General features: G+C 40.2%; 1 protein-coding gene across 1 annotated transcript in view; it reads left to right on the forward strand.

Moving 5' to 3' along the window:
• drosha (drosha ribonuclease III) overlaps positions 1-12,365 on the forward strand; it is a 135,373-nt gene that overhangs the window by 26,629 nt on the left and 96,379 nt on the right. Inside the window, exons 14-15 of the mRNA XM_059326723.1 lie at positions 655-779; positions 6,901-7,000. Of these exons, the coding sequence (XP_059182706.1) occupies positions 655-779; positions 6,901-7,000 (225 nt within the window). The remainder of the gene's footprint in view (positions 1-654; positions 780-6,900; positions 7,001-12,365) is intronic.

Below are 12,365 nucleotides of genomic sequence, written 5' to 3' on the forward strand. Positions count from 1 at the left end.
GGCATGGTCGACTAATGAGGGCACAGATGTCGTCAACCTTCACACTGCAGCTATGGTGCATTAAAGCGTCAGTGAAGATGCAGTAGCTGCTAAAAGGCCTAGTGTATATAAAAAAGCATTTTATTTGTGTCTGGATAGTAAACAGGGCAATCATCAAGCCCTTCCATTAAGCCAATCAAACCTGATTATGCTGCTTTAAAAGCAAAATCAAAGATGGATGGTGACCTCTTGCTCTCGAATCAAAGTTTGTATGCGAGCGCGCGCGGCTAATGTCAAGGTGAGCCCGAGCCCCGAGCCATCTGCCGCGCAGCTCATCACGCCTTATGCTACAGCCCCATCCTCTGATCTCACAAAACGCCTGACAGGCTAACTGTGATTTGGGAGTCAGCCGAGGACATGTTGCTTGTCAATCTCCTCCCCGATAAGAGCGTCAGAAGTTGCCTCGCATCACTTTATCATTGTTGTGTTTCACGCCACGAGCCCAATCCAGGGGCCTCGTTGGCGTGACAGACGACCCTAGTGGCGCGGATTATTTGTTATTTCACATATTGGTAGCAGATGATTGAATGATGGCTGCCTTGTGGCGGTATGAATGTTGCAGAACTGTAACGTATAACTCACTGCGCTGACTTCTTTTTTTTTTTTCTGCCCTAGAAACCCAGCTCGGTGCGTATCGACCAACTGGACAGGGAGCAGTTCAACCCAGACGTCATCACCTTTCCCATCATTGTTCATTTTGGGATTCGGCCTGCTCAGCTCAGCTACGCCGGGGACCCTCAGTAAGCTCTCGCACACACACACACACACACACACACACACTAGGGCTGGGCGATACACAGGGTTCATACGGGTGCTTGAAATCCTTGAAAATGCTTAAATTTAATGTTGAAAAGTGTTTGGATTTTGGATAAAGTACTTGAAAATGCTTGAAATTCTTACTGTATTTCTCTATCAATCTGACTACAGATAATCACATATTCAATGAAAAAAATAATAAATTGAGGAAAACGGTTCAATTCAATAAAGGTAAAGTCTGATCATGCAGTAAACACATCCAAAAATCAAAAGAATCCATACTGGTTTTTAAGAAAGCCAGAAAATTTAAGTTGCTTCCAAACATTTGGCTTGTAGTTTACATGTGACATGTCATATTCGACTTAGACTTTGAACATTTGTTCTCACTTTGAGATTAAAATATCAGGGTATACTGTATATCATGTATTGATATTCGGCCTAAATATATCGGGTTATGACTTTTGGTCCATATCGCCCAGCCCTAACACACACACACACACACACACACACACACAGAGACACACCTAAATGTCGACCACCCATCCGAGTACAGACCGCCCCCCCACCCCACTGGGTCCCTTCTCCCTTGTTCCCTCTGCTCCTGATTCTCTGGCGCTCTCACAGGACACTGTAAGGGCAGGATGTTTCATGTCGCGCGTAGAGGAGGACAAGAGCAGCGTATGTCAAAGACGAGATAGACGGGTAGATGGAAATATGGAAAATAGAAGGATGGGGAAAAACGAATGGCGTGACATTTTCACATGCATCGTCACGGGTCCCAAGTTTCCGCTGGGTGCCTCCGCCGTGGGAGCCGCTGCCGCGGTTTACGTCTCGTGAATAGTAATGCCACACATGCCACGGGGCTGCAGTGGGGAATACTGTACTGTGCTGCTGCATAATTAACAAAAGCAGTGTATTAGATCATCTGAGCTGCGGTCCCCAAGGTGCTCGGGGAGAGATGCGACACAACACGACGCCGAGCGCCAATCAAAAGTCGGTACACAACTTAGTTTTCCGCGCTCTCGTTCTAAATTTAAACCTGTGGATTTCTGTTTCATCTCAGTTATCTGGTCGGAATCACAACAGTCAGGAGGAGGTGCAGAAGGAAAACAGTGAGGATGATCATTAGGAAATCCATTTAGGCAGAACTAGTTTGCTTCTTCCCCCTGACTAATGTCCCCTCTCCCCTGCCGCTACATTTTAGCCGGCTGTCCGCTGAGCTCTTTCATCCCCGTGCACCCTGCTGCCATGTCAAACTTCTCAAAGCGGCAGACAACGACAAATTTATGGACGGACTGGGACATCATTAGCTGATGCAGAAACGAGTAGTAAGAGACCAGTGGAAAGGATTTCCTACCACTGCTAATGATGCGTGTAGCGAGGGCAGGAGTCGATGTTGATTGCGGCGGCGGCAATGCCACAGAGAGGGAGCCTTGGACACAGCAGCAGCATATATTAACTCAGGAGACTGAAGAAGCTGTGTTGTCTTCCTCCCTTCACACTCTCCACTGGACACATTTGTGTTCAGGGCCGCTACTCCAGCTCCTCCAGCTCCATCGCGACAGCTGAGGCAAGAATGACGACATGTCAGAGGTCAAGGGACGTGAAGAGAAGAGAGGAGGGTTGAGACGGGGCCCAGCGAGAGAGGGACTGTAGTACCTGATAATGTAATAAATACCCCATAATGTAATGACCCCGATAATGTAATAAAAATCTGCACTTGAGTCCATTGAAAATGTAATAAAACCCTGATAATGTAAGACACAAAATTATTACAAAAGACACAAAATTACCAAAAAAGACACAAAATTATAAAAAAAGACAAAAAAATATATTTTTGAAAAAGACACAAAATTATTTTTTTTAAAAGACAGAATTATTACAAAAGACACAAAATTACCAAAAACAAAAACAAAAAGATTACAAAAAGACACAAAATTACCAAAAAAAGACACAAAATTACCAAAAAAAGACAAAAAAATATATTTTTGAAAAAGACACAAAATTATTTTTTTTAAAAGACAGAATTATTACAAAAGACACAAAATTACCAAAAAAGACACAAAATTACTAAAAAAAAGACACAAAATTACCAAAAATAACAACAAAATGATTACAAAAAGACACAAAATTACCAAAAAAAGACACAAAATTACTAAAAAAAGACAAAAAAATATTTTTTTAAAAGACAAAAAAATATTTTTAAAAAAAGTCACAAAATGAATAGTAATAAAAATAGTAATTAAAGGGACTGTAGAACCTGATAATGTAATAAATTCCCAATAATGTAATAACCCCGATAACGTAATAAAAATCTGCACTTGAGTCCATTGAAAATGTAATAAAACCTGATAATGTAATAACTTCCCGATAATGTAATAAAGTGCATTTCCCAATAATCTAATACACTTTTTACCAATAATGTAATAAAGTATAACACCAAGCACCTTTAGATTTCAAGAAGCTGTTGAATGCATTCGTGTGTCGTCATGGATACCTCGTTTGTGAAAAACGGATGAATGGGTCAAAAGTGAATAAACATTCATCTTTGACCTGTTGGTGGCACTAGAGCTCTTGAGCTAGAGTTGATACACAGTATCACCACTTGAACCCAAGTAATGGGTGGTCTGCTGTTAAATTATTACAATATCAGGTTTTATTATATTTTCAGTGGACTCAAGTGCAGATTTTGTTTCTTTTACCTTTGTCAATTCTGTATTTTATTGCACTTTTTGCACTTTTATGTGAAGCACTTTGGTGCGGCTCAGCCGTCTGTAAATGCGCTATTTAAATAAATTTGACTTTGACTATGACATAAAAGATATATCGATATATTTTAAAATGCGATATGGAATTAAACCGCATATATCGATATAGTTCAAATTTGCACTGTGATCCTTGCTCCCGGCAAGCTGCGGCTTTTATTTAAGATATTTTTTTATCGAAATGTGCACTTTATGGAGCTTTGATTCTTTTGAAAAGATACTCCTGTTGTTATAAAGTACGTTCACTTAAATGAACGTTTTCAATAAAACTACTTGTGACATTTCATATTTGACTTTGACTGAATATTTGCTCTCACTTTGCGATAAAACTATCGGGATACATATTGTATATTGATATTCAGCCTAAACATATATTAGGATATGACTTTTGGTCCATATCGCCCAGCCCTAAAAACAAACTTATAAGAAGCAGGGAAAGACATAATATAAACAGAAATGTGCTGTGAGTTTGACATAAGTTTGAGTTGAACGCTCCCATATTTACACCTCGGTAACACGTATGAATTTAAAGCAGCAGCAGCGTCGTTCTTGTCTCTCATGAGCTTGAAGTTGAGCACATAATTTACATCCCTAGCTGTGATTGTTTTTTTCTCACACTGCCACTCAGCGCCACAGTGAAGTAGTTCATTTCCCTCCCCGTGCATCAGTTTTCTTTTTTTTTTAAGCTGGTGGCTTGTTAAAGTTAAAATTGAAGTTAATTCAAATACTGTTTTTCTCATTTTTTTCCCCTCCTTGAACACTTGACAGAAGTAGAAACTGTTTTGCCTCCGTCTCACGAGGAAAACAAAATTAACGTGACTGGCTGTCATCATGTTGTCTGGATTTTTTTGGATAAAACTGCCCCTTTAAAGTACCGCCCCACTTCATGCTGGACACCTTTGGAGTGAAAGGTGGATAACATAAAGGCTGCGCAATATTATATGGAGGGATGGTGGTGCCAATAAACGATTTGCTAATAATGGGCAATTTACAGTCATGGAAAAAATTATTAGACCACCCTTGTTTTCTTCAATTTATCAATATATATTTAATTTTAATGTCTGATATAGCCCTTTTCCATGGTTTTCTTGATAATGATTTTGGTTATTATCAAGGAAACCATGGAAAATGTCTAGATATCAGCTCTTAAATTAAACTCTTATGATCTATTTTTGTTGTTATCATTATATTTGTCCAAACAAATGTACCTTTAGTTGTACCAGGCATTAAAATGAACAAGAAATTGAAGAAAACAATGGTCTAATAATTTTTATACTGTATATTATTATGAATTATTCTGATGATACTGCCAAGACATACAAAGTCAAATTGCTTTCATTGACTAACAAACACAGCATCTGCAAACTCCGGTACAGTAGCAGTAAATCTTGATGTTCAGCCACTCAAACTTTGGCCATATAAAGCTACAGTCATGGAAAAATGATTAGACCACCATTGTTTTCTCTAATTTCTTGTTCATTTTAATGCCTGGTACAACTAAATGTACATTTGTTTGGACAAATATAATGATAACAACAAAAATAGCTGATAAGAGTTTAATTTAAGAGCTGATATCTGAACATTTTCCATGGTTTTCCTGATATAACCATAATCATTATCAAGAAAACCATGGAAAATGTCTAGATATCAGCTCTTAAATTAAACTCTTATGAGCTATTTTTGTTGTTTTCATTATATTTGTCCAAACAAATGTACCCTTAGTTGTACCAGGCATTATAAAGTAACAAAAAAATAGAAGAAAACAATGGTCTAATAATTTTTTAATTACTTTATTTTGGGTCCTTTACCATCCTGACAATGAATAGGGAAATCAGGAAATGTCACAGCATTGTTAAAAGTTAGCTAACTCCTAAAAATAAATCTGTGATTTGCTAATAAACCATGAAAACAATCAGGAAAAACATCTGGACGGTTCATATTATTTGACTTATTTATTTAACTGTTTATAGTGTACTGTTTTAACTGTTTATTTAACTATTTAACTGTACCGCTCACACTGCTGACACCAGCAGCTAACTATCACTTTCTGCCACCAGTTAGGCTCCGCCCACAAACATGCATCATCATTGTTGGTAAACAGTAAACTGGTCAATAGTTCTGTTGGTAAAGGTGAGAATAGAGCTGATACGGAGCATTCACGTGACCGTTTCCTGTGTTTGAATGCAGATAGATGAAGCCAGCAGTGCTACAGATAGCATGGCTGAAAAAGGACTAGAGATGGGGAAACAGGAGAGGGAGGGAAAACAGAAAGAAAGAGGCAGCATATGCTAATGAAAGCATGTGCAGGGAGTGGCGAGAGCCGCGGCAGTGCTACCCTGAGAGCACACAGTGGATCTGTGGAAAGGTCATTGGAGCGGATTGGGGACGAGGGGGCCTCCCAGGCTGGATAGACTTTCTCTCTCTCTCTCTCTCTCTGTCTCGCTCTCTCTCTCCCACTATGCCTCTCTGTCTCTCGTCCGCCCGGGCTGCTTCAGTGCGGAGGTGGTGGTGAGCTGATAATCGGGGCGGTAAAGCCGTCTCATTCCCTCGTCTCAGTCTCTAATGAAGTCCCCACTATTAAAGCTCTATAATTCTTCTATTGCACAGTACACCCCCGCTCCTCTCCTCTTTCCTTCGCTCCTTGCTCCCTTCACTCTCCACCCTTTCTCCTTCCCCTCCTTTATGCCTTTCTCTCCATCAATGCACCGTCCTATCCCCCCCCCAAACCCTCGCCACCTTACCCCTCCCACCATCCCACCAATCATAATTGAATAACTCTGGGTAAATGAGGAGAAAGTCTCCTGAATGGGAGCAGAACGGTCACACTCGGCCCTCAGTGCATCAATCAGGAGGTCTGATTGAAAAGCGAGAGAGCGGGGTTGAGGGTGGGGGTAGGTGGTTAGCGTGGTGGCTACATGTCACCTTGCCGATAACTCCCTGCCTCTTTTCAGATGCAAATGAGAGCAAAGACAATGGGGTTTTATAGAAAATGAGAATAAGGAGGTTGTGAGATAGCTCTCGAGCCATGCGTCAGGGCCACTCAAATGTTTCATGACTTACAGCTTTCCACGAGAGAGAAAGAGAGAATAAGGTGAAGCTCAAATCGTTAGTCGGTGGGTGTGAACCTCGCAGTTCAAACAGTGGACATCTGAAACACAGAGAGTCTTCTGTGTCCACAAGCAGCTAATGCAATAACAGCCACGGGCAACTGTTAAATTATGTTTAATATCGGGCAAGCTGCAGATGAAATATTGATGTGTTGTTGCAAAGCAGGAGAGTGAGGGGGGGAGATAGACTCATGTCAGCCTGATTCCTCCCTTTTTTTTTTTGCTGTCGGCAGGTACCAGAAGCTGTGGAAGAGTTATGTGAAACTACGCCACCTGCTGGCAAACAGCCCCAAGGTCAAGCAGATTGACAAGCAGAAGCTGACGCAGAGAGAGGTGGGTTGAAAGAAAACAAACACACTTTGATATTCCCCCCCCCCTTTTTGTCACACTCATATTTTAACATTGTCAGGTGGCCCGCACTTTGTTATGTGGTGCAATGTGCATTCAATTTAAATATTGTAGGAGCTCATTTCCTGCAGATATGAAAGGTTATGCCGAAAACACTGGAGCATTTGCACTCTCTGCAGAAATAAGAGCAGAACTATTACTATTATTCCCGCTGTGCGCACTGATTCAAATGCGGCTTATCTGGAACTCGCCGCTGGTAGTCGGAATTATTGCCTGAAAGTATAACAAGGATGCTGTTTCACTAAACAAAAGTGAGACAGCCAAAGGCAACATTATTTTCCGGTTTTGTTGATTTTTGTAGGAAACACAGGCTTGCTTTCACACATTTAATGATTTGCCACAACAGAGGAATATTTAAATATTGCATCCAGGGCTTTACTTTGGGGGGAAAAAATCCCCTGCACATTTAGTACAGTGTACATTAGACTTCATATGTGGTATATTTTAGATATAATCATTTGTTTCGCTAAGAGCAACTATAAGGAACTTTCTTTTAGTGTTGATTTTGGACAAAAGCATTAGTGTTGTGAACATCCTCATGTGGATAGTGTGTGAATTTGTTTTAGAAGTGAGTTAAAGAAAGTCACAATATGTTGCAGGATGCATATTGGAATGGGGTAATGTAGGGCTGGGCAATATGGACCAAAAGTTATATTGTGATATATTTAGGCTGAATATCGATATACGATACATGTCCTGATATTTTTATAGCAGAGTGAGAGCAAATTTTCAGTCAAAGTCAAATATGACATGTCACAAGTAGTTTTATTGAACTTAAACACAAGCAATCAAGCACAGAAAATGGATGTGCTGATTGGCCGAAGAGGCGCTATGGCAACCAGGTGGCAACAAATGTTACAAAAGAAAACGGAGATGCTGATTGGCCGAAGAGGCGCTATGGCAACCAGGTGGCAACAAATGTTACAAAAGAAAACGGAGGTTCTGATTGGCCGAAGAGACGCTCTGTGTATCTGCACTCGATTGCTCTGCCTCAACTACCCGGATGTTCGTCGCAGAAAATTTAAATTGAATTTTGCGAACTGAATTTGAATTGTGAGAACTAAACATTCAGTTCCAAACTAATACATTAAATTTCAAATTACAATTCAGATTCAGTTTTTCAATGCAATGATTCAAATTGAACAATACAAATTCAAATTACGTGATTCAAATTAAGTTTTTTAATGCAGTCATTCAAGTTAAGCAATTCAAATATAAAACATTCAAATTCAGTTTCTGGTGGCACATATTTCAGCCCATACACCTTGTTAGTTAGTAGCAGTTTGGTCTTCATCTGCTTCAAGGTTGGACGTGTCGTGCTTCTGCAGACCTTGGTTGAAACAAATGGTTATTTGAGTTACTGTTGAACCAGTCTGGCCATTCTCCTCTGACCTCTGGCATCAACAAGACATCAAGGCTCTCTGGATATTTTCTCTTTTTCGGACCATTCTCTGTAAACCCAAGAGATCTTTCTGTGTGAAAATCCCAATAGATCAGCAGTTTGTGTCACTGAAATCACCTTTCTTCCCCATTATGATGCTCACTTTGAACATCAGCTTCAACATGTCTACAGGTGCATCTCAATACATTAGTTTGTAATATTCACATTTCTGAGACACTGAAGTTTAGGTCTTCATTAAATGTAAGCCATAATCATTATAATTAGAAGAAATGTAATAAATTAAGACATGAAATGTTCAATTCTGTGTGTAACGGATCTATATAATGTGTTATGTCCACTTTTTGAATTGAATTACTGACTTAATAAACTTTTCTATGATATTCTAATATATTGAGATGCACCTGTACATGCCTAAATATACCGAGCTGCTGCCATGTGATTGGCTGATTAGATACTGAGATACAACGAGTCATTGAACAGGTGTACCTAATAAAGTGGCCTGTGAGTGTCTGATACATTTCTGTCTGGGAGAAATTGAGGATCAGTTGTGAATCCTTTCAAATCCCACAATTCTCTCTATCTATTGAATGACCAGACAAGGTTTTGGTCAAGTGTTTTTGCCTGTGCTCTATCACTGTCACTTTGAGCTTTTTGTTGTTCTGGGGACAGTTTTTTTTTTAAATTTTCAGGCCATATAGAGGCCCCGGTGTTTAATTGAGACTCTGTCATAACCAGTTAAAAACTCCCTGTAGTGCCTTTTAACTGTAACCTTACTTTGACTAAACAGTCAAATTATCCAGCCTCTACATTTACAACCATCTCCCCTCGTTATCAAAATAACTGAAAAGTCGCGATAAAAAAACAGAAGAATTTTGTTTGCAAATTGGTATAATTGCACCACCCATCACTATTTTCCATTTACCCTCCTCACACTACAGAGACTTTTCTGCAGCGTGTTCACATTCAGAAATATTCATTTAGGCTTTTTCTCCTTTTGTCATTAAAAAAAACTTAGGGTGTGGAAGGGGATGGGCAGTGTCTTTTACTTAACTTAATAATGCATAATTTAGATGAATTTGCAGCTCAGAATAAAACCGCTGTAACTGCTCTCCTGAGCCGAGTGTGAAGGTCGAAGCACCGCCCGGGACTGAGCATGAAAAGGTTCAGATTTGGGGGAAAGTAATGACCATGCAGCCACAGGGAATCACCGTGTACAGGTGCTGTGTGTGGCCTGGAGTGCTTTGTCCCCCCCATATCTCTCCTGCAGGGACTGCTGCAACTTCTGTGCAGTAGATACAGCTTCTCCGCTATCTGAGCCTCTGAGTGTGTCTCTTCCTTTGGTCTGTTTGACACACTCTGAACCAATAATGAGTAAGAACTCGGAGCTCAATTAGCTTGTTTCCCAGGTAGCTCGGCAAAGCTCTCCGACTAACAGGCCCTGACAATCCTACTGTCAACCTGCACTGGAGCAATTAGTGAACCCAAACACATGCACACTCACACACTGGGTCCGTCAGGCTCCACCACAAACATTAGCCATGTCACTGTCTCTTCAGTGCAGTGGCAGTGTGGCATCGCTACTTATTTAATGCCCCAGGGAACACTCAAGCTTCCCGTTTAAATGGGTCTTTCAGCGAAAGACTAAACGTCTGTTTTTCTGATAGGCGTTTCCTTCAGCCTGTCAGAGGTGTTCACAGCGACGCCGGGCAGCGCCAGCCGGCTCTTTGATACCTCTGTGCACAGTCTGGAGTCCACAGAGCTCCAGGGACACCAAAGGTGTGCATCTTGGCGAGAACTAGCCTTCACACCAGGGGGCACTCCTCTGCACCCATTTTCTAAAATCTCACACTGTGAGCATAGAGGATTGTGTCTGTGTGTGTGTGGGTGTAAATGGTGTGGCATTGAGGGACATGCAAACTGTCTGTCCGTGTTTCCCAGATGGATTTTCTGCGATTCCCTCAGCCAAAACGCATGACTGGGCCTCAAACATACAGACTGAGAAGTCTTGAGAAAACACTCCTTTGACTCTCTTTCAAAGTACTAGTGCAGCCTGTAGGAAGTATGTATTCGTATAGTGGGAGATTAAGTAGATTTTTCAATTATGGACAAATGAGGTTGTGTGTGAAAGTGGGGTGTACAATGAGGTGTAATACTGTTGAGTTGTGTTAATATAGAAAGTGTATATTGAGTAATACATGGATGTACTTTGAGATATGAAGAGACACAGAAATAGTTATTTTAAGAAAAGGAAACTTAATCATTCAACATGGTTAGACATATATACAGACACAGATATAGGAGGGAATACGTTCACATGCAGCACAAACAGATGGATGTGAATAATGTGAGTAAGGGTTATTAGGTGTGTTGTGGAATTTGTAGATTGATAACTATTGTGTTTCATATATGGTGGCTATGCAGACCACAACAACGTCTGCAACTCCATAAAACACTTACTTTTCATAAGGTACCACACCATCCAGCACATACACATTGAACATTAATTTTCGCTGGAAACTATTCGAATATTATTGGAAAATCAAACCTTGTAGCGCACTTTAAAACTCCGAAAGATAGGTAGGCTGAATAGACTTACAGATGAGATGAGTCAGGGTGGAAATCCAGAGTGAATTGTGTTACTGACCAGGTGTAGGTCTATCACACAATGGGGCGGAGCTCCCCTAAAAGGCGTCCGATCAGAAACAGTGCATGCTGCAACACGTCCTACGTAAATAATGATATTTTGAAAAATGAATTAAAAAATCTTCAAAATCGTGGATGCACACCTTCGTGCCATGAGCAAGCCACATATGAAATCTGAGGTCAGTCTGACTAACGGTCAGCGAGATATGCCCTAGACGCACACACACGCACGCACGCACGCGCGCACGCGCGCTTCTTGCTTTTATAGATAGATATCACAACAATATTTCATTGTTTTTGGTGAGCTGTCTTGGACAAACAACAGGTTATAAAACATTTAGCCAACTCTACTGGAAATACATGTTACTTCAGTGCAGTGAATTCAGCTTTCAAGTCTTTTCTATCAGCTCAGCATATGTGGATTTGGGGATTTTCTCTGATTCTTCCTTGCAGATTTGGCCAAGCTCCTCATACAGTCAGAGAGCTGTGTGAGGAGCATCTCTGAATAGCTCTGTTCAACTCATTCCACACATTTTCCGTTGGTTTCTAGTCTGGGCTTCGGGTGGGCCACACAATAACTCAGCACGATTTTTTCTCAGTCAATTCCAGTGTCGACTAGGATGTGTTCATAAGGATCATTGTCCCACTGCACAATATATTGGCCCAGTCTGAAGATTATGGCATTTAATCTGGTTCTTGTGTCAGCATTTTCTTTTTGTTGGTCCTGACTTTAAGGTTTAGGAACAAATAAACAAACATATCCAACAGGCAAAGATTCTTGTGAAGGGAATTTCTTCAGATTTGGCAAAAATTTCCATTTGGCTATTTGACACGTTCACTGGGACCTCATGTAATATGCTTTTGGCCTTAACTCAATAATTCCTGTGCTAATCACGACAACATTGTCTAAAATAATAAAATGATGACGTGATTACATTTTAGTTCCAATAAGTCAAAGTTTAACTTCATTGTGACATTTAGGTTTAGGTTTTATTTTATTTGCACAGTTAGAATTACATAAAATAACAAAGATAACATATAATGTAAAGTGCAGGGAGAGGCAGAAAACCCAGATGGGCTTATTTAAAGCCTCCACCTAAAATTTCATTAGAAAGTAATAAACTGATAATAGAAAAAACAAATGTATAACAGCAACAAGTTATAATGACAATAACAAAAACAATTAAAACCAAAAATGAAATTGTGTGTGAATTAGAATTTCAAAACAGCAGTTAAATGAGCTTT

This window comes from Centropristis striata, chromosome 23 (assembly GCF_030273125.1).
Source record: "Centropristis striata isolate RG_2023a ecotype Rhode Island chromosome 23, C.striata_1.0, whole genome shotgun sequence".
NCBI lineage: Eukaryota > Metazoa > Chordata > Actinopteri > Perciformes > Serranidae > Centropristis > Centropristis striata.